A 22,996-nucleotide genomic window follows, 5' to 3' on the forward strand; every position below is an offset into this window, starting at 1 on the left:
AGAGAGAAAAACAAAGAAAGTAGAAACCATGTGTGGACCTTCCACCAGAGTCAATTTGCTCTTTTGATTTGGCTTTTTGGACTAGAAGGGAAGGAAGTCTCTTCAAGGTAGTTCAAGCCAAGGGATGTTGTGGTGGCAAGTCATGTGGAATCGTAGGGATTCTCGTGAAAATCTCAGAGCAGGACACCATCTCTGCATGGAACCTTGATGGGGCTGGAGTGGGGAGTAGCTTTGGATGCAGAGGCTATCTGGGAACCAAATAGCAGTGGCTCAGAATCTCTCCTATGGAGCCTCACCGTTCACATACATCAGCTTACACCATATGTAAGCTGCCACAATTCCCTAAACACTTTTCAAAAACCCAGTTTAAACGCTGAGAGAAAGAGACTTGTACTGGCCCAGCTTATCTCTTCAATAATCCTTCAGCTTGATGGACATCTTTGATACCTCACCCAATCCGTCATGGCCAAGAGGGTCAAGGGCTCCTGGTCCACTTGCGGTAGAATAGGAGGAGGCAGGGCAAGCCTTAGTAACAAGAATAGCAGCAATAGTTATAATAATAGCTGACAGGCACGGAGAACATACTCTATGTCTTATACATACATTCTCACATTTACTTTTTACCCTGTGAATTAGGTACTATGGTTATGATCATTTCACAGTTGGGGAAATGAAGCTTTATAAGCCACAGAGCCATATATTTATACTGGACCACCCTAAAAACCTGGGGGCGGGTTGTGCATCTGCAGTGCTTCCATTTCCTATCCTCCCCTCTCCTCTCTGTCCCCTTCCTGCAGAGATCTAGTGCCCTCACTTTAGTTGTCCAAGGTAATTCATTTAAATGCCCATGCTCCCGTGGTATCCCTACTTCTTCTCCGCTCCGCTACTCATCCAAATCCTACTCTGTTTCATTCACCACTGGCTCTCTTCCCCTCCCCTCCAGTTAACCCAGAAAAGCCTGGTTTGGCTGTTTGTTGTTTAAGTCCTGTTTGTTGTTTAAGTGCCATTATTGGGGAGATTTTACTCCAGGATAGAATCTGTGTTCTTTTGGTCACGTGGAATGAAATTTCAGGGCACCAAGAGTAAGAGACTCTTCAAAGGTTTTCACCGGCTCTGGAAGACTCCGTTTCTACATCCGGCATCCGAGCAATATGCAGGATGATCCGAAGGGGGCGCTCTTTATCACTCAATAATCCTGAACCTCCAGGAAGACCTACAGTTGGCTCTGTAGCCTACAATTGAGCCTCTGGGTGGGATAACTGATTTACTTTTTTTTTTTCCTTTCTTTTTCCCAGAGCCCAAATTATGGGACTAATAAAATGAATTAAGATTACAAACTTGTTTTGCCTTGGCAACCTAAGAGATGAGATTCTTTCAAATCCTTGTATTTCAAAAAGATCCAGTGAGCAAGAACTTTAAACAAAGGGAGTTTAAGTAAGGGACTAGCAAGCATTACTCTCTCTGAATTCACATGCAAAAGGGCACAGTGTTATGTAAAAAAGTCTAGGATCTATTTTTGCCTGTTTCCTTAAGTTTGAAATACTTACAAGGAAAAAGCAACAATATCAGTCACCTTTGGGAATTCTCTTGAGCAGCCCCCCATAACGCTTTTGTAAAATTAATAGTAATTAGGATTATTGCTTAAACAACTTGTCATATATATCTAATTACCAAGCACTACAATAAAAATTATCATGACAGATTCACTTTGTTGTAGGCTTTATTTAATTACAATCCTTAACTTCTATGGATTTTGTCTTAATAGTTTACTGCTTGTTATATTGTCTGTTCAGATCTGAAAATGTTTAAGATACTGTAGTTCTGGGCTTAGATAGGTCTTTTTCTTTTCTTTTTAAATTTAGTTTTCCTTAAAGCAGACTGGGAAGGGCTCCACTTGATGTCTTCCATCTTGGTCAGTTAAGGCAGAGATCCTGCCTCCACACCCCACCCCCAAAGTCCTTTCCTACTTTCGGTGTCTCCTCTGAGAAGGTGGCTGCTTAGGGAGTCTAAAAGGCAACTGCATGTGAGGTCATGGGCCATGTTGGTGGGGTGGGAGCCAGTCTCCTTATTGAGATTCCTAACGTGATTGTGTTCTGGGGTGGAGTCTGGACGGCATCTTGGACGCAGCGGCTATCCTGGGCGAGCCGGGAATGCTCAGAGTCCAGACTTGCCCCGCTGGACCTCGGCCTTCACAGGAGCAGGGGCTGCAGAGGGCCGACACTCCGGCCTGGCTGCTTCGGGCCTGCCTGACCAGGCAGAGGATGCGCAGCCACTCCATTGGAATGGAGGACCTGGCTCAGGGAAGGACACCGCCACACCATGCAGACCTGGTTCGAAGCCTGAGGGCGGACAAGGTGAGGACACAGCGAGTGGGACCACGCCTTCGTGGGCCATGCAATCTCTTGGGCACGATTCCAGGACTTGGCTGGAATCCCCTATGGTCCATGGCTTATAACCCAACTTAAAGCCAGCATTCATAGTAGGTATGCTATGTGCTGTGGTCTCCCCCTAGGTAAGGTCTCATTCTTGTGTTTGCTGCTCTTAACCAGCCTTGCTTGCCCTGATACACACACCTCCCAGAGCCTCTTCTGTAACCCACATGGCCAGCTTTACCATGCTTCCTCTCTCTCCTTTCCATGTCTTTCAGCATTTTTTTTTTTAAATGACTGGCTCCTTTCCAGTATCATTCTTTGCTTTTCAAGGTCACAGTTGCCTCTTTGCATAAGTCAGATTCATGTCAATATGTTAAGGGTGAGAATAAATGCCATCTAATCCATTTTATTTTATTTCAATTCAGCAAACATTTATGGAGCAATATCATGTACTGAGCCCCAGAGAAAATTCAAACTTAAACAAAATGTAGTCTCTCAAGACTTTATACAACTAGCACAGATTTTCCTCCAAGGAAATGGTATTAGGATGAGATTTTTTAAAATTGTAGTATTAGTAAATATTTATGTAAATGTACACTAGAAATCTCACAAGCACATCAAACTCCTGATTTCATAATTTCTATTGTTTAGAATGAGGCTAAAGAAGGTAGTATGCAAAATAAACAAGTCTATTTAAGGAAACATATTAAGTAAATAACACAGAAATGACAAAAATCTGTGCAGGTGATGATGGACTCATGGCTAATTTTTGAAGTAGAAGCTCAGTAAGAGAGGAAGATTTGTAGACAAAAGACTCAATCTTTTTTTTTTTTTTTTAGATTTGTATTTATTTATTTGTCAGAGAGAGAGACAGCGAGCACAGGCAGACAGAGTGACAGGCAGAGTCAGAGGGAGAAGCAGGCTCCCCGCAGAGCAAGGAGCCCAATGTGGGACTCGATCCCAGGACACTGGGATCATGACCTGAGCCGAAGGCAGCTGCTTAACCAATTGAGCCACCCAGGCGTCCCCAAAAGACTCAATCTTAATGAGGAGACAGGAAGATGACAAAGAAGGCTTCAGGGAGGAAGTGGCATTAGAGATGGGTCTTCAAAGATAACTAGGAGTTTTTCTAAAGTTGTGAAGGAGAGGTCACCCCATGTGGAGGAAAAAGCATAAGCCAAGACACACAAGTGATTGAGGTACACAGGGTCCAAAGAGCAGAAATGGGATTTTGGGGAAATGAGGCTAGAAGTGGATCATGAAGAATTAAGAATTGGGTTTTGTTCTTTTTGCCTTTGTGACACATGCAGCTAATATACCCAAAGGAGCTTTCCTCAGGACAGGATCTCCATAGTGTGGGTGAGATCAGTTAATGGGTCAGAAGACTAATTTATGGGAATATGACTGGAATCTAAGAAAGAGAGAGACAGGAATTAATACCAGAGTGCACCTTCCAGAACAAGCACAAGTAGTGTATTGTGGAACTTTGTTTTTTGAGTGTGCATTGAGTCGTGGTGGAAAATGGGTGGTAATTCGAAAACTCTGAAACTCGTGGCTCCCAAGTAGGCCTATTCCCACCTTCACTTTGCCCATCAGGCTCTTGTTCAGTCTCCCACGACGATAGGAAGTTTGGTCATTGTCAGAGGACGGCAGAGCTGTGTGGGGCATTTTGTGGTTGAAGGTGAGCTGGTTTTAGAGGTGAGGGAAGGGCAGAGGGAGAGAGAATCTTAAGCAGGCTCTGAGCTGGGTGTGGAGCTCCATTTTATGACCCTGAGATCATGAGCTGGGCTGAAATCAACAATCGGACACTCAATTGACTGAGCCACCCAGGTGCCCTGCGGGTGAGTTTTTAACTGTTTGTGGCCAGCCTGGGTTTTGGCCCTTTGTTAACTGGGTTAGCCAGTCTGGACACATCAGTATCACTGGCCACATTATTTGTGACTAGGCTGTGTTGGGCAGGGGACTTCTGAGGCCTGAGGCTTCTGTCGCCATCTTGGAATAGTGACAGGATCTGAAGCTTCTAGCTTGAAGTGTGTGTGGGATGGTGCAGAATCAAGGCTAGGCAGGAGGGTGTGGGCTGAAGCCACTTCAAAGTGAAAGGGCTGGCCTAAGTGGCACAGATTTAAATCAGCTGTGGGAAAACAGGCACATAGCAGCTATTTTTAGTTTGTGTTAGAAACTGTAAAAGCCAGATTTGCTCACAGAGTAGAATACTGGCTTTGGGCTTTTTTAGCTCTACCACTAACTTCTGTGCTGACAGCCAGTGGGAAAGAGCCAAGGGAAGATAGTAGGCAGCAGGGCTAGCCCATGGTGGCCTAGTTCAAGTTTATCATCACTAATCCCCAAACTCATTTCATCTGAGAGGGCTCCAACCTTGTTGCTGTGCCATCATCCTAGATCCACTGCTTCATGTAATACTCATCCCTCTCTCAAAGCCTGCTCTTGGGGAAAGACCCCAAAACTTCTTATTTGGGTGGAAAAGACTGCTAATAGCTTAAGTTTACCTTTGCAGAAGTGTTTGTACTTCAGTGAGGCTGAGTAACTTAATGTGGCAAAGGAAGCTCTAGCTGGACTCCAATGTTAGTGAGTGGAATATCTGTCAGGGCAGGGGGGCCCTTCTTGACACAGTTACAGCACAGTATGTAGGTATTCCACCAACGCGCACACTCAGATATGGTTGGGACTACTTAGAACCTGGCTTTTAAGGCTGGAAAGAGCCTGATCAGGTGTCCTTCCTTGATAACATAAAGACACCAAGATTCAGAGGGATGAGGTTAGTTAGGTTTAACTGAACAGGTGTGTTTTGAGCACTTACTCTTTGCCAGACAGCATGCTTGATGTAGGGAAGCAATGATGGATAGGATACAGTACCTACCCTTCATCTTCCCAACATCCCGTGTCTGTCTGCACAGAGTCGGGGTAGGGTCATCGCATCTGCAGGCTGCTCTGTCACTGAGAGTGGACAGGCAGGGCACCAGGATGGGCCATGTTGGAAAAAATGCTTTCATCTGATGGAGCTGTGTGTGACTGGTGACTCATGATTTGTTTCTATGGAGCTTAGAAGAGGAGCCGGCTGAACAGTCATTGTCCTGTCTCTGAAATCTTGGGAGATAAGGTAACATCCAGCAGGCCGGGATCAAAAATGCAAACCCAGGAATAGTGTAGCTATAAGCTGCTCTCAGTTCAACCAAATTCAGCAGATATTTGTTGAGTGCTTGTTTGTGCCCATTAGAGAGAAGGATATGAGGATACAAAAATAATAAGGCCCATTTGCTAACATGAGAAAGTCTGTGGCACAGAAGGTTGAGGTTTTTCAGACTGCAGGGGGGTCATGAAATCAGTTTAGCGGATGATAAGCATAATTTAGTGGGGGTGGGGAGGAAGGGAAGTAGAAGAGATATTGAAGGTAGGGGTACCTGGGTGGCTCAGTCAGTTAAGTGTCTGCCTTCAGCTCATGTTATGATCCTGGGGTCCTGGGATTGAGCCCTGCTTCGGGCTCCCAGCTCAGCGGGGAGCCTGCTTCTCCCTCTCCCTCTGCCCCTCCCACCGCTTGTGCTCTCTCTCACTCTGTCTCTCAAATGTAAAAAAAACAAAACCTTAAAGTAAAGTTAGTTTTCACCAAAGCATGACTTTCAAACTTTCTTTGATATTATAATCCTCACGAGAATCTGTTAAACATACATATTATATATATATATATACCCACTATAAATCATATATGTATGTATATGTGTATGCACTCACAATGTTTTGCGAAATTTTATATTTATATATATAATTTATAACATGTTCGTGTATATATATATATACACATATATTTAACAGATTCTCGCCAAGGATTGTAACATCAAAGAAAGTTTAAAAGTCATGTCTTCCAGTATGTAACATTGGAAGGGCTAATATTTCAGGTATTTGTGCCTATGGTAGAACCCCAACCAATACATTAGTGACAGTGTATCAGTTATCTGTTACCATAGTGACACTGCACAGCAAACAACACAAAACCTCAGTGGCATCCGACACCAAGCACTGGTTTCTCACATGTTTGCAGGGTCAGCTAGAAAGCTCTGTTCATCATCTGGCTGCCTCACATGTCTGGAAACCAGCAGGTTATCAGCTGATCTAAGATGTGAATGGCTAGGATGACTGGGACAATTTGAGATGAGTGTCTCTCATCTTCTAACAGACTACTTAGCATGTCCTCATGTTGATGGCATGAGCAAAAGGACCTGTGCAAACCCTTTTAAGCTTCTGTTTGCATCACGTTTTCTAATTTTCCACTGACCAAAGCAAGTCACCCAGCCAAACCCAGAGACAAGATGGGAAGGCATGGTAATTTGGCAAAGAACATGGGCCATTTGTACAGTTTGCTGCAACAATGAGCAATGAAGTTGGATTTGCTTTGATTGATTCTCTCCTAGACTATTGGTCTTCCCTTCTCTGATCTTGGTTCTCAATCTCCAGTACCTAGAACTCTAGAAGGCATGGCAGGAGCTTCTCTTCCTTTTACAGACTAACAGGTAGAAGAATTGCAGGGGTAGGCAAGGAAGTGCCCTCAGGAGACAGACTAAAAGGGGACATGGGTTGTGAGTTAGGGACCTGGCACCTCCTGGTGAGGCAGGGCTGGAGTGAAGAACAGTGAGGAGAGATGGTGTGAGGAAAGCTCCAGGGCACCTTGATGCAACTGGGAGCATCCCTGCATATTGTTAGAACAATATGTTAGAACAAATTGTTAGAACCACTCTATTGTTAGAACAATAGAGTGTTCTAACTCTACACTCAGTTTAAGGAGAAACATCCAGTCAACTTGGTCCAGCAATGGGAAGGTTATCCTATGTGTGTTGTAGAAGGAAACCAGACTCTTGGTACTGATGTGATCTTGGGTTAAGTTACTTATCTTCTCTGGTCCTCAGTTTCCCCACTGTAAAGGAAGCGGGATGACCATATGGGTTCTAAGATCCCTTCCAGCTCTCCTTCTTGTCTCTTTCCCTGGTTTCCTTATTCGTGGTGCAGATGTGTTGCTTCAGTTCTCACTCTTCCCTCCAGTGATCATGACAGACAGAGTGAATCCATCCTGGCTTTTCCCTGCCAAGAGTGAATATTGTCTCAGAATTCTCAACATAGTACTTGACCACTACTGTTGACCAGAATGCACATGCAAGGTCAGCTTTGTCATACTTATTTGGTAAGACTGGAGGAAGAATTTCTTTCTCTGTTTCTCTGTCTCTGTCTCTGTTTCTCTCTTTAAACGGCTAGGAGGCCATGGAATCTACCCAAGCAGCTGGAAAAGCAGCAATATATTCATTTTAGATTAATTTCGAGAAGCACGCTGGGAAATGCTTGGGCTTCTCCTTGCAACAAATTTGGATCCTTTTAAAAGCTTACATAAGCTCTAAAATCTCCCCCATTGTGGGAAGTCCTTAATACTCACTGAGGGAAGGGAGAGGAGTGACTCTTTCAATGTCACCATACTTTTGACCATATAGCATATAACCATAACCAAAATAAATAAGAATAACTCTAAGTAAAGGGGAATTTGAGGATCACACCTAAGGTACTAGCAACTTGAGCTGAAATAACCCACTCTGATTTTTAGACTCTCCAGAGGAAGAATATGAATGATAGTGAACAGTATAGGTCTTGAAATCCACATGCCTCTACAATACACTCATTTCTCTGTGTTCCCCTGGGAGCAGGCCCAGAACCTCAGGCAGAGGCTGGGCAGCAAAACATCAAGCTGGGCAGTGAGTGACCCGGTCAGCAGCACAGACAGCCTGTTTTGGGATCCTGGTTTCAGCTGTTGCTAATTGTGCAAAGCTGGGAAATTGCATTGGTCTCCCTGTGCCTCAGTTTTCTGATCTTTAAGCTAGGGATCATAATAAGATCTCCTTTACAGAGCTGTGAAGATTAATGGAAACATGCAGAGAAGGTACCCAGTGACCAGCTCACAATACACTCAATGAAGGTTGGATGGTAGAGGCAGTGCTGCCTAAGGCTGCAGTAATTACTTTAAAATTGAGGCTGCTCTTTTAATCTTCCTGCTTCTAATATGGCTAAAACGATCACCTATTTTTTAAAAAAATTTTTAAGACTTTATTTATTTATTTGACAGACAGAGATCACAAGTAGGCAGAGAGGCAGGCAGAGAGAGAGGAGGAAGCAGGCTCCCTGCTGAGCAGACAGCCCGATCATGACCTGAGCCCAAGGTAGAGGCTTTAACACACTGAGCCACCCAGGTGCCCCACAGTCATCTATTTTAGACCCATGGCAGAGGGTGGGCTCCAGAGTTCCTGGGATAGTCACCCAGGTCCCCATCCCCCTACCTTTTTCTCCTCTACTTCCTAGGTTAAGCTATGATCCTCTTGCACACAAATGCTGTCCCCACCTAGGTTCACTGGAGAACTCCCTGTAGCCAGCCCCCTTTCCTCTTCATCTGGATGGTCTGCCACGGGATCGCCTAGATTTCAACCCATAGAACTCCCCAAACCCTCTGGAGTCATTTTCTCTTTCAGAATCTTAAGACCACAGGATCATATCTATTTTCTGAAGCTATAGAGACAGCCTCTCAAGGAACAGATTTTCAAAGGATACTTTATTCGATTAATTAGTCAATTCCCTTGTCGTAGATGTGAAATTACCCCTAAACCATCCCGACTGAGGAGACTCTTACAGTGGGAAGCACAGAGATGTTGGGTTGTAACAATAGGAGAGCTCATTTGCAATGCAAATGAGCAACCAGCAGGCGAATGAATCCTTATGGGAAAACCACTCTAATCATAAAAACCACTTGCTTTGGGGAGACTGCAATGTAAGGACAAGCAGAATCATAGCTCCATGAATCCCCTCTAATATAGGATATTAGAGAATTATCCAGGTAATTTTCTATGAAATTGCATTTGAGTAAAGCAAAATGCATTGCTGGGCCATAGATAATATCTTTAAAATTTGACTCCACAATTGTAGACTGAATTATTTATGGTTGTCACTATAGCTATGATAGTTTGGAAATAAAATAGTCAGGCTTTTCTCCCTGTTTTTATTTGTAGGAAAACAAGTCATTCAAGCTTTTTAGTGATACAATGTGACTTGCTGTCGATGGCAGTTACGAATTTTCAAGCTCTGCCAAGCACAGGAGTACCCAGAAGGGACATATGTTTTCTCTGCTTTGTGTTCCAAATTTGCCTTAAAAAACATGCAATTATGTGAAGGCCTGATTTATATTTTCAAGGAAAGGCACAATAATGGCTCTGTTTTGTAGCCGTGTTTCTCCAAAACGTATTTATTTTGCTGCCTTTTCAAAAGAAGTTGGCTAATGATCATTGGTTTTTCGATTTCCGTCACGACATATGAAAATTTGATGAGGTCTGTGAGATTTAAGAACTGTTTTTCTTAAGTGCAATGGAAATGTAGTTAACATAGTTTTGTACTGCAAGCCTGAAAAATACTTACCTTTCATCCATTTCCTTATTTTTGTGAAAAGTGGGAGAAGGGGATGCAGGAAAAACTCCATTTGTAGCTAGGATGGAACAGAATGACAATAACAAATGGGAAACCTCGAAAGATCTGAAGATCAGAAGGCTGTATGAGGGTCATGAGTGTAGGAGGAAGTGGGGAGGGATAGAATATTTTCTGGGGATGGGTCTGGGGAGAAAGTGAGGCTTTTGGGGTACATTTTATATTTAAATGAAAATTACCATAAAGCACTTTATAAATTACATAATCCCTCCGGCAGTAGATTTCACGTCCCTCATTACCACTACTAGTGATGGCGCTCACACTACTCTCTCAGCATTTCTAGTAAATTTATTGAGAGAAGATGAGCTTGTCTCTTTCTGGATTGGGGAGCCCCCTCCTGGGAGGCAAGGCAATTTTTTTGTTGTTTTTTCTCTTTCAGTAATGGAAGTAGAGAAAGGTCAAAGGCCAATTTTACATAATAAGGGAGTTAGTGGACAAATAATTACACAGTATAGAATATTAGGAAATTTTGAAGCTAAGAGGAAAAGGTATTGGGGCAATGGAAAGACGAAGTATAACATATATGTAATGTTTTAATCAAAACATGCCTTGTACAAATCTAGAGTTATTTTGTTAGTTTAGGAATATAAATATCTTATTAACATATAGGCTCATAAAGTATTTATATTGTATATTTAAAATCATAAAGGCTCAGAAAAATGCAATGTAAAAAAAATGGAAATAATAGCATGTCTTCCCCATAATTTTTCAGTCTTAAGAGAAATAATTTTCAAATTCTTTAAAAAATTGTTTCACCTCCTGGCCCTCACATCTAGGGTGCAGGAAGAGAAGTCACATGCTTTTAAAGATACCATCTTGTTAGGCCTCAGATTCACATACCTTTTTCTGATACATGTTGTGTGTAAGCCTGGTAAACTCTAATCCGCTTTTTTGGATCTAGAGAAGGTTTGGTCCAAGATGATTTTGAATTCATTCAGTGGTCATAACTTTTGTTGGGTAAGTGAAATGTCTCCTCAGTGTGATGGAATCATCTTTCATACTATTGAGATCATTCCCCTAGTCAGCCTTTTAATATTACCTTTCAGGCCTTGCCAAAAAAACCCTACAGGGAAATTTTAATAGAATTTTCAGGTGGAGTGTTTTCCCATTCTAGAGCTAGGTTTCCAATTTTGTTCCTTGATAAAAGCAAATAAAAAGTAATTATGGGATCGTTCAAGACAGAATTTGAAAGGTACTTCAATTTTATAAAATGATGGGTCTCTCAATGGCTTTGGTGTCAGTCTGAGTTTTATGGTAAAGGCCACCACCTTAGAAGCTTGGAAGCTGGTCATAGTGATTTGAGAGAATGATCTTTTTGGGGAAATAGCCAGTTCCATCCTTTGCTATCTTCCTTAAGACTTATGAAATGTTGCACGAACACCAGAACTTAACTTGGCTTTACCCACTGGTCACAGTTTATTCATTCATTCTAAGCCAGAAATTTAGAGATTTTCAATAATGAAAGCCAAATTGTTGAGATAGTAGCTCAGAAACTGGAGGTGATAGGAGACACCTTCTGGTGGTCTGTTTATTGAGCTAAGGACAGGTGACTAAAAGATGGCCCATTTCCCTAACACCAAGGACCTCTAGACATAGCTTAAGAAAATGTACCCCAGAAAAAGAGATCCCAGATAACTTCTCTCTAGACCTCCTCCTGGTTTAGCCTGGGGTGAGACAGAATGGGGTGGGGTGGGGGAGAACACAGAGGACATGGCAAAAAGCAAGTCTGGTGCACAGGTTGCCTGACAAGAGAGAATCTTCGGACTATGATGTAGCAAAATATTTTCAGTCTCCTTTTTCCCATTTCCATCCAGGTCATGATAAGTCTGTGCCTATCTTCTCCTTTCCTCCTACTACCTCACCTCTTCCTTCCTTCCAATCTCATCCAGCCAACTTGCCTCCAGAACTGGGGACTGAAGAGTCAATTGAATTGGAGTAGAAACTAGGAAAAATGTGGGTTGGAATAGCCTAAGCATTACTCGGGGGCTCAGTTATTGAAGGCCTCTCATAAAGAGAGAAACAATGGGTTCCCAGAAATTGCATATTATGGGCATTATCATTAGTATTATATGTTTTTAAATTTATTTTCTTTTTGTTTTGATAAGATCGAACATCAAGTGACCTTAGAAGAGCTACAGAACTTGAGTGCACTTTTTCAGGTAGGAATTGACCAGGTGAGCTGTCTAAATATTCATCTGGGTAATTTGATTCTCCCCTTGATGGTTTCAGTGAAAAGTGTAATCCTTTTAATTCCTATAAAATAGCAATGAAGAATAAATTCACCTTAATTGTCATTTTTTAATGGAATTAGAAACAAGTTGTGAATGCATCAGAGAAATGAATGAAAGAAATACTATGTTAGAAGTTGACAGGGTTTAGGTAAGTCTAATTAGACATTCAATCCTTTGGGCTCTTGCTCCTAGACTAAACAAAATGCAGCTATGTTCATCATTAATTATTCTTTTTCCCTCCTAGGAGTATGAAAAGAGAGGAAGACAGCTGCTGGACATGGAAACTTTCAAATGCATAATGAAACAGAGTATGAGGTCGCAGAATAAAGTAAATGGATTTTATAAATGTTGGATGATTGAAAACCACAGTTAAAATTTTACCTGTATGAACCAATTAATCTTGATGTTCTATCTGTAATATCACTCTCAGCTCTAAACTGTGATTTCTGCTAGTACCTGATTCACAGAACAGTTTACCTGGGAAAATATTTTTTAAATTATTGAAAATATGCTAGACCAGCAAGGTATTTAGAGACTTTTATTGAAAAAGAGAGAAAGGCTCTTGCTCTATCACTAATTATTTCTGTAGATGGTCCCCAACTTAGGATGGTTTGACTTTAAGATAGTGTGAAAGCCATGCCGTTTAGTAGAAACCATACTTTGAATCTTTATCTTTCCTCCAGAGCTAGTGATATGCAGTCTGATCCTCTCTCATGAGGCTGGGCAGCAGCCACAGCACCCAGTCAGCCATGTGCTCACGCAAGGGTCAACACCTGACAATGCACTGAGAACCATTCTGTACCCAGGCAACCATTCTGTTTGTCATTTTCAAAATAGTATTCAATACTCCATTATAAAACAGACTTTGTATTAGAAAATGTGGCCCTGCTGGAGACTAATGTTTAAGGTGGGCTAGGCTAAGCTATGATGTTTGGTAGGTTAGGTATATTAAATACATTTCCACTTACATTATTTTCAACTTGGGATGGGATCATAGGATGTATCCCATGAAAACTTGAGGAAGATCGGCATACCTGTTATTTCCGAAGAGTGTAGACCCTCCCTTCAATACCCGATCTGCTGGAATGAAACAGTTTAAACATACCCTCTGCCATATTGTTTAGCCCAGTTGCTAACTCAAAATATGAAATCTTAATGAACGGTTATTCAGGCTCCTATAACAAAATACCACAAACTGGGTGGCTTACAAATAACAAACATCCATTCCTTATAGTTCTAGGGACTAGAAGTTTGAGATCAGGGTCAGGTGAGGGCTCTCTTCCAGACTGTAGACTTTTCCTTGGGTCCTCATGTAGCAGAAGGGACTTGGGAGCTCTGTAGGATCTCTTTCCTAAGAACACAGATACCATTCACAAAGCGTCCATCTTCATGACCTAAGGACCTCCCAAAGGCCCCACCTCCTAATACCATCACATCCGGCATTAAGACTTCAACATATGGATTGGGGTGTGGCGAACACAAACATTGAGTCCATAGCAATAAATAAGGTTTTATTCCTGAGAAAATACATTACAAAATGAGAAGCACTTTAAGTACTACTTGCTAGGTTTCCTGATTACATCTTAAATTATGTATAAAAACAAACTCAAGGTAAACCTCTTTGATCTTGTCCCTGAGATTTGAACAAAAACATGCCCCTTTTAAGTGCAAAGCCCGTAGTTTCAAGGGCTACAGTACAAGTTTAGGTGTGTTTAAAATTTCTTCTACAATGAGAAGTGATCATTAAATGGAACTATTTTTAAACAGTCTCCCCTCTATTTGTGCAATACCATACAAAGGACTTCTGTTGGGAAGAGAGAAGAGTGTTTTAAATGGATAAATTCTTGGGTGTTTTACTAACATTCTAAATCTTTTTAACCAAAGCAGTCTAATTATCTATATTTTTAGAATTCCTGCCCGCCTAGTCAGCCACTTATTCCCTTATCTTCTCATTCATTCATTTACTCACTCATTCATTCATTCAGTAAATCTTTACTGGGGCAATATTCACTTAGTCAATATTTACTAAGGGGCTTTGGTTTAGCCCCTGTGGCACACAGCCAGTCAAGATACAGCCTAGAGCCACTCTAGAATTAAGCATGGTTGTTATGAGGGCATGTCAATCAGACCAGGAAGTCAGGCCTGAAGGAGTTAAATCTTGGGCTGAGGTTTTTTTTTTTTTTTTTTTTAAGATTTTATTTATTTATTTGACAGAGATAGATCACAAGTAGGCAGAGAGGCAGGCAGAGAGAGAGAGAGGAGGAAGCAGGCTCACTGCTGAGCAGAGAGCCCGATGCGGGACTCGATCCCAGGACCCTGAGATCATGACCTGAGCCGAAGGCAGCGGCTTAACCCACGGAGCCACCCAGGCGCCCCTTGGGCTGAGTTTTAAGGGATGAAGGGAATCTCTGCATGAATGAAGGAAAGATGGGCAAGGCCTGCAAGAAGGAACAGCATTCCCGGAGGCTCAAAGACAAGAGCCAGCATGATGCATGATGCCTGTTGCATACATCTAGGGGAATGTGTGCAAAGGAATGTGCAACAAGGATCAGATTATTTGGAACCATTTGTACTAAGCTTAATTTTATGCAGTATATCACCAAGGAGCCATGAAGCCATGTCTTTCTTTCTTTATCAAACAATTAATTGAGTTTTTTAAAAGATTTTACTTATTTATTTGACAGAGAGAAATCACAAGTAGATGGAGAGGCAGGCAGAGAGAGAGAGAGGGAAGCAGGCTCCCCGCTGAGCAGAGAGCCCGATGCGGGACTCGATCCCAGGACCCTGAGATCATGACCTGAGCCGAAGGCAGCGGCTTAACCCACAGAGCCACCCAGGCGCCCGCAAACAATTAATTGATTTTTGACTATGTGACCACACTGTCTTAGGGTCTTTTCATATTTCATTAGTCTCCAGAATATCAGAATAGCTTCATCCAGAAGGCACTGTTATTCTTATTTTGTAACTGAAAAGACAGAGGTTTAGAGAATCTGAATAACTTGCCTGAAGTCCCTCAGCTACTAAGGAAAGCATCCAGGATTCAAACTCTGGTGGTCTACAACTAATGCTCGATATGTCAGTTAGCATTAGGTTCACCCACAGAGTGACAGAAAACGCTAAACCACCAAGACTGAAGCAAGATAAATATTTTCTCTCATTTAAAAAGTCAGGTTCATGAAATCATCAGGACAGACTTGTCCTGCTTTGCTGCTTTCCCACCTTCAGCACGTGGACTCCTCTTCATGGCTCAAGATGACGGCTTGGACTCTAGCCAACATGCTCTCATTCTAGGCAGCAGGGAGGGAGAAGAGGCAAAGAGAGATCTACTCCTTTCCTTTAAGGACAATTCCCAGGAGCTCCCTGTGACATTTTTAACTTCTTTAGTCGGAAATTAATCATATGTCATATCTAGCTGTGAAAGTTGGCAGGTGAATATGGTCTTTTTTTCTGAGGAGGCATGTATCCAGTTAAAAGTTTCATGGAGCCCTGGGTGTGGTGCAAAAATGATGAATACTGTTACGCTGAAAATAAATAGATAGATAGATAGATAGATAAAAAAAAAAAAAGTTGTGTGTTCTTTAGTAAGGAAGAATGGCTAAGAGGAACAACCAAAGCCCCAGGTCTTCTCCACTATTCTAGGGTTTCATATTCTAATACTGGCTAAAAACCAGGAAGTATCTCCTTTGCTCTTTCTAGGAAATGTTAACTTAATCAAAAGTTAATGCCAAAAGAGAAGGGAGGGCACGAAAGAATAACATTTAGGAAGAGCATAGTGTATAGGGTGAGCATTTTGGACAGAGGTAGCATCTACAGAAAGAAGGGTCTTAGTCTCCAAGTCCACTAAGCCTTCAGTGTTGGGGGGGAGCAGAGAGAATAATGACCTATTTTCTTATTTCTATACCTTTACTATACTTTGCCTAAAATGATCTCCTCCCCTCTCTTGCTTAAGTAATGACTCTCTGAATTCTGATTTTTTCAGAATATTCCAAGAATCTAGCACCATGTGTGGCACATGCAGGTGCCCAATAAATGTTGAATGAATGAATAATGTTAAGGAAGTTCAGCCATTGTGGACTTGAAGGGGTATATCCTAACTTCCCTAGAAATTAGTAGATGCTTCTTCTTTTAACCTGATAGTCATCTATAACTACCTGTAGCACAGAACTAATCATTTTGTCTTACACTGTTTGCTTGTTTGTGACCCACTATATAGTGAATGCTGTGAGGGCAAGTAACACACCTTTCAGTTCTGAGGCCTTAGCTTCTGGCTCAGGACTTGGCATACCATTGGTGTTCAACCTGTGCTTCTTCTGTGATTGAATCCATGTGTGGAGGAAGCAGTCCAGTGTTCCTTAGAATCCCACATAATCATGCTGAGAAAGCAGTACCTTGGGCAGAGCCTAATTATTCATAGACATGGGTCCTCCACCACCAAAGTGAGACCATCTGGTGTCCCATGCCCTGCCTGAAGGCCAAATCCTGCCATGGCTTGTGACACTGCATGACCCTTACCTGATGTACCTTGTTTGGAGTTCCAGGATGCCCAAGCATGCCCACAGCTCTCCCACGCACTGCCTTCTGGAGACAAGGTGGTCTGAGCATCTTGAGCCCAGGCAGTTATTGCTTTCATTCTGAGCTTTTCTGTTTCCCATTCTTTCTGTGGCCCTATGTTGTTCTTGAAGTTATCCCTCTGGGTATTTTGGTTTGTTTGGGCATTCATTTCAAAAACATTTGTTGTATATTATGTGCATGGTATTGTCTAGTTGCCATGGTGAAGTCTGCACTGTCATCCTCAGAGGAGTATGATGTGTCTCCATCTGAGCCTGACTTAGAGGGAAGTGGGGCTGAGCTGAGGTCCATAGCCAGGGCCTTTCCTCACAACCCCTCCACTGGCACTGAGTGTTGATTCACCAAGGGTCAATGCCTTGATGTCTTGAACACCAGGCATCATCTTATTTTCTCCCCTTTACTGCCATTACTACACAATAGCAAACACCCGTGGGACTTATAAGAGAAAAGCCAGCATCTTACTCTCCCAAAGAGACATATAACCTTACTATTTCTGTTGAAGGTACCTTCCATATACATTCTGAAATTACAGAATCTTGGGGTTTCAAAGGACGTTTGAGGTCACTTAGTATATCGCCCCTTCAATGCTCACATTCTCTTCTTTGCTAAGCCCTGAGTCAGCATACACTTGAATACACGCAGCTAACAAAAACACAGTGCCTTACAAAGCAGTCCATTTCAAGGTTAGAGAGCTCTGATCTTGGAAACCATCCCCCCCTTGATGAGCTGAAATTGGTCTTTCTTGACATTCTACCCATTAGCTCAATTTCTATTCTTTTGAGCTGCCATAGCAAATTACAACAAACTTAGTAACTTAAAACAGATACATATTTATTATCTCACAGTTTTATGAGTTAGGAATCAAATCATGGCTTAGCTAGGTTCTTTTCTTCAGGGTCTCTCATGAGACTGCAACAAGATGGTAACTATGGCTTGGGTCTCATCTGAAACCTTGATGGGGGAAGGATCCACTTCCAAGCACATATGATTATTGCCAGGAATCAGTTCCTTGCTGGCTGTTGGCCAGAGGTTGCCCTCAGTTCCTTGCCATGGGGGCCTTTCTAGATGGCAGCTCATAACAGAGCAGCTGGTCTCATCAAATCAAATCATGGTTTAGCTAGTTTCTTTGAGAAGAGAGCCTGTTAGTAAGACCAAAGTTAGGATCTCATGTAATCTAATCATGGAAAAGGCATTACCCTCTACATTAGGTGTTCTATTGGCTACAAGTAAGCTACTCAAGGGAAGGGGATTACATAGACCATGAATACCAAAAGGTAGGGATCATGTGTGGGTCCATTATGTAGTCTGCTTACTATACCCATACAGAAGAGATCTACTCTGCTGTTCATAGAATAATCTTTCTAATACTCAAAAATAATTTTTTGAGGTGTTCATAGGAGCTTTTTTTCCTTTTTTTTTTTTTTTTTTTGGTTCACCCCTCCATATTTTTTTTATTCTTATTAACACATAATTTATTATTTGCTTCAGGGGTACAGGTCTATGAATCATCAGTCTTACACAATTCATAGCACTCACCATAGTACATACCCTTCCCAATGTCCCTAATCCAGCCACCTATCAGCAACCCTCAGTTTGTTTCCTAAGATTAAGAGTCTCTTATGGTTTGTCTCCCTCCCCAGTCCCATCTTGTTTCATTTTTTCTCTCCCTACCCACCACAATCCCCCACCCGGCCTCTCAAATTCCTCATATCAAAGAGATCATATGATAATTGTCTTTCTCTGATTGACTTATTTTGCTTAGCATAATATCCTCTAGTTCCATCCATATCATTGCAAATGGCAGGGTTTGGGGGGTTTTTTGATGGCTGCATAGTATCCCACTGTGTGTGTGTGTGTGTGTGTGTGTGTGTGTGTGTGTGTACCACATCTTCTTTATCCATTCATCTGTTGATGGACATCTAGGTTCTTTCCATAGTTCGGCTATTGTGCACATTGCTGCTGTAAACATTCGGGTGGATGTGCCTCTTTGGATCACTACATTTGTATATTTAGAGTAAATACTCAGTAGTGCAATAGTTGTGTCATAGGGTAGCTCTATTTTCAACTTTTTGAGGAACCTCCATACTGTTTTCCTGAATGGCTACACCAGCTTGCATTCCCACCAACAATGTAGGAGGGTTCCCCTTTCTCCACATCTATGCCAACGTCTGTCGTTTCCTGACGTTAATTTTACCCATTCTGACTGGTGTTCGGTGGTATCTCACTGTGGTTTTGATTTGAATTTCCCTGATTGTGAGTGATGTTGAGCAATTTTTCACGTGTCTTTTGGCCATTTGGATGTCTTCTTTGCAGAAATGACTGTTCATGTCTTCTGCCCATTTCTTGATTGGATTATTTGTTCTTTAGGTGTTGAGTTTGATTAAGTTCTTTATAGATTTTTGGATACTAAGCCTTTATCTGATATGTCATTTGCAAATATCTTCTCCCATTCTGTCAGTTGTCTTTTGGTTTTGTTGATTGTTTCCCTTGTTGTGCAAAAGCTTTTGATCTCAATGAAGTCCCAATAGTTGATTTTTGCCCTTGCTCCCCTTGCCTTTGGTGATGTTTCTAGGGAAGAAGTTGCTGCAGCCGAGGTTGAAGAGATTGCTTCCTGTGTTCTCCTCAAGGATTTTGATGGATTCCTATCTCATGTTGAGGTCTTTCATCCATTTTGAGTCTATTTTTGTGTGTGGTATAATGAAATGGTGCAATTTCGTTCTTATGCAGGTGGCTGTCCAATTTTCCCAACATTATTTGTTGAAGAGACTCTTTTTTCCATTAGACATTCTTTCCTGCTTTGTTGAAGATTAGTTGACCATAGAGTTGGGGGTCTATTTCTGGGCTCTCTATTCTGTTCCATTGATCTATGTGTCTGTTTTTGTGCCACTACCATACTGGTCTTGATGATTACAGCTTTGTAATAGAGCTTGAAGTCTGGAATTATGATTCCACCAACTTTGGTTTTCTTTTTCAGCATTCCTCTGGCTATTCAGGGTCTTTTCAGGTTCCATATAAATTTTAGGATTGTTTGTTCCATTTCTTTAAAAAGGAATCGACAGTATTTTGATAGGGATTGCATTAAGTGTGTAGACTGCTTTGGGTAGCATAGACATTTTCACAACATTTTTTTCTTTCAATCCATGAGCATGGACTGGTTTTCCATTTCTTTGTGTCTTCCTCCATTTCTTTCATGAGTACTGTATGGTTTTCTGAGTACAGATTCTTTGCCTCTTTGGTTAGGTTTATTCCTAGGTATCTTATGGTTTTGGGTGCAATTATAAATGGGATCAGCTCCTTAATTTCTCTGTCTTCTGTCTTGCTCTTGGTGTATAGCAATGCAACTGATTTCCGTGGATTGATTTTATATCTTGACACTTTACTGAATTCCTTTGTGAAGTTTAGGAGTGGAGTCTTTTGGGTTTTTCACATAAAGTATCATATTATCTGCAAAGAGTGAGAATTTGTCTTCTTCTTTGCTGATTCAGATGCCCTTAATTTCTTTTTGTTGTGTGATTGCTGAGGCTAGGACTTCTAGTACTATCTTGAATAGCAGTGGTGTGAATGGACAGCCCTGCCATGTTCCTGACCTTAGGGGAAAAGCTCTCAGTTTTTCCCCATTGAGAATGATATTTGCTGTGGTTTTTTTTATAGATGACTTCAATGATATTGAGATATGTACCCTCTATCCCTATACTGTGAAGAGTTTTGATCAAGGAAGGATGCTGTACTTTGTCAAATGCTTTTTCAGCATCCATTGAGAGTATCATATGGTTCTTGTTATTTTATTAATGTATTGTATCACATTGATTGATTTGTGGATGTTGAAACAACCTTGCAGCCCAGGAATAAATTTCACTTAGTCGTGGTGAATAATCCTTTTTATGTACTGTTGTATCCTACTGGCTAGTATTTTGGTGAGAATTTTTGCATCCGTGTACATCGAGGATATTGATCTATATTTCTCTTTTTTTGATGGGGTCTTTGTCTGGTTTTGGGATCAAGGTAATGCTGGCCTCATGAGTTTGGAAGTTTTCCTTCCATTTCTATTTTTTGGAACAGTTTCAGGAGATAAGTATTGATTCTTCTTTAGATGTTTGGTAGAATTCCCCTGGGAAGCTGTCTGGCCCTGAGCTCTTATTTTTTGGGAGATTTTTGATGACTGCTTCAATCTCCTTATGGTTTATGGGTCTGTTCAGGTTTTCTATTTCTTCCTGGTTCAGTTTTGATAGTTTATATGTCTCTAGAAATGTATCCTTTTCTTCCAGATTGTCAAATTTGCTGGTGTATGGTTGCTCATATGTTCTTATAGTTGTTCTATTTCTTTGGTGTTGGTTGTGATCTCTCCTCTTTCATTCATGATTTTATTAAGTTGGGTCCTTTATCTTTTCTTTTTGATAAGTCTGGCCAGGAGTTTATCAATCTTATTAATTCAGGAATCAGCTCCTAGTTTCATTGATTTATTCTACTGTTCTTTTGAGTTCTATTTCATTGATTTCTACTCTGATCTTTATTATTTCTCTTCTCCAGCTGGGCTTAGGCTTTCTTTGCTGTTCTTTCTCCAGCTGCTTTAGGAGGTTTAGGTTGTGTTTAGGTTTAGGTTATGTACTTGTAGGTTTAGGTTGTGCACTTGAGACCTTGTTTCCTCAGAAAGGCTTGTATTGCTATATACTTTCCTCTTGGGACTGCCTTTGCTGTGTCCAAAGATTTTGAACACTTGTGTTTTCATTTCCATAAATTTTTAAAATTCTTCTTTAATTTCCTGTTTGACCCATTCATTCTTTAATAGGATGCTCTTTAGCCTCCATGTATTTGAGTTCTTTCCAATTTTCTGCTTGTGGTTGAGTTCTAGTTTCAAAGCATTGTGGTCTGAAAATATGCAGGGAATGATTCCAATCTTTTGGTACTGGTTGAGACCTGGTTTTTGACCCAGGATGTGATCTATTCTGTAGAATGTTCCATGTGCACTAGAATGTGTATTTTGTTGCCTTGGGATGGAATGTTCTAAATATATCTGTGATGTCCATCTGGTCCAGTGTGTCATTTAAAACCTTTATTTCCTTGATAATCTTTTACTTAGATGATCTGTCCATTTCAGTGAGGGGGCTGTTAAAATCTCCTACTATTATTGTATTATTGTCAATGTATTTCTTTGATTTTGTTATTAATTGGTTTATATAATTGGCTGCTCCCATGTTAAGGGCATAAATATTTAAAATTCTTAGATCTTCTTGTTGAACAGACCTTTTAAGTATGATATAGTGTTCTTCCTCATCTCTTATTACAGTCTTTGGCTTAAAATCTAATTTATCTGGTATAAGTATTGCCACTCCAGCTTTCTTTTGATGTCCATTAACATGGTAAATTGTTTTCCTCCCCCTCACTTTAAGTCCAGAGGTGTCTTTGGGTCTAAAATGAGTTTCTTGCAGACAGCATATTGATGGGTCTTGGTTTTTTATCCATTCTGACACCCTGTGTTTATTGATAGGAGCATTTAGCCCTTTTACACCCAAGGTAACTACAGAAAGATATGAATTCAGTGCTATTGTGTTGCCTGTAAGGTGATGGTTACTGTATATTGTCTCTGTGTCTTTCTGGTTTGTGTTAATTTTAGGCTCTCCCTTTGCTTAGAGGAACCCTTTCAATATTTCCTGTAAAGCTGGTATGGTGTCTGCAAATTCTTTTAGTTTTTGTTTGTCCTGGTAGCTTTTTATCTCTCCTATTTTCAATGACAGCCTAGCTGGATATAGTATTGTTGGCTGCATATTTTTCTTGGTCAGTTCTCTGAATATATCATGCCAGTCCTTTCTGGCCTGCCAGGTCTCTGTGGATAGGTCTGCTGGCAATCTAATATTTTTACCACTGTATGTTACAGACCTCTTGTCATGAGCTGCTTTCAGGATTTTCTTTTTGTCATTGAGACTTGTAAGTTTTACTATTAGATGATGGGGTGTGGACCTATTTTTCTTGATTCTGAGGTGACTTCTCTGTGCCTCCTGGATTTTAATGCCTGTTCCCTTTACCAAATTAGGGAAGTTCTCTTCTATAATTTGCTCCAGTATACCTTCTGCCCCTCTCTCTCTTTCTTCTTCTTCTGGGATCCCAATTATTCTAATATTGTTTCATTTTATGGTATCACTTATCTCTCAAATTCTCCCCTGTGGTCCACTAGTTGTTTGTCTCTCTTTTTCTCAGCTTCTTTATTCTCCATCATTTAGTCTTCTATATCACTAATTTTCTTCTGCCTCATTTATCCTAGCAGTAAGAGCCTTCATTTTTTATTGCACCTCATTAATAACTTTTTGACTTCAA

General features: G+C 41.1%; 1 protein-coding gene across 3 annotated transcripts in view; it reads left to right on the plus strand.

The window, feature by feature from the left end:
• The window catches only part of LOC309849153 (cilia- and flagella-associated protein 337-like), a 131,873-nt gene that overhangs the window by 8,381 nt on the left and 100,496 nt on the right, over positions 1–22,996 (plus strand). For all 3 annotated transcript variants that reach the window (XM_082701468.1, XM_082701470.1, XM_082701469.1), the window contains exons 2-4: positions 2,105–2,354; positions 11,993–12,046; positions 12,363–12,446. In XM_082701468.1, coding sequence (XP_082557594.1) covers positions 2,105–2,354; positions 11,993–12,046; positions 12,363–12,446 — 388 coding nt within the window. The remainder of the gene's footprint in view (positions 1–2,104; positions 2,355–11,992; positions 12,047–12,362; positions 12,447–22,996) is intronic.

Source organism: Mustela nivalis (genome assembly GCF_964662115.1).
Source record: "Mustela nivalis genome assembly, chromosome: 15".
Classification (NCBI taxonomy): Eukaryota; Metazoa; Chordata; class Mammalia; order Carnivora; family Mustelidae; genus Mustela; species Mustela nivalis.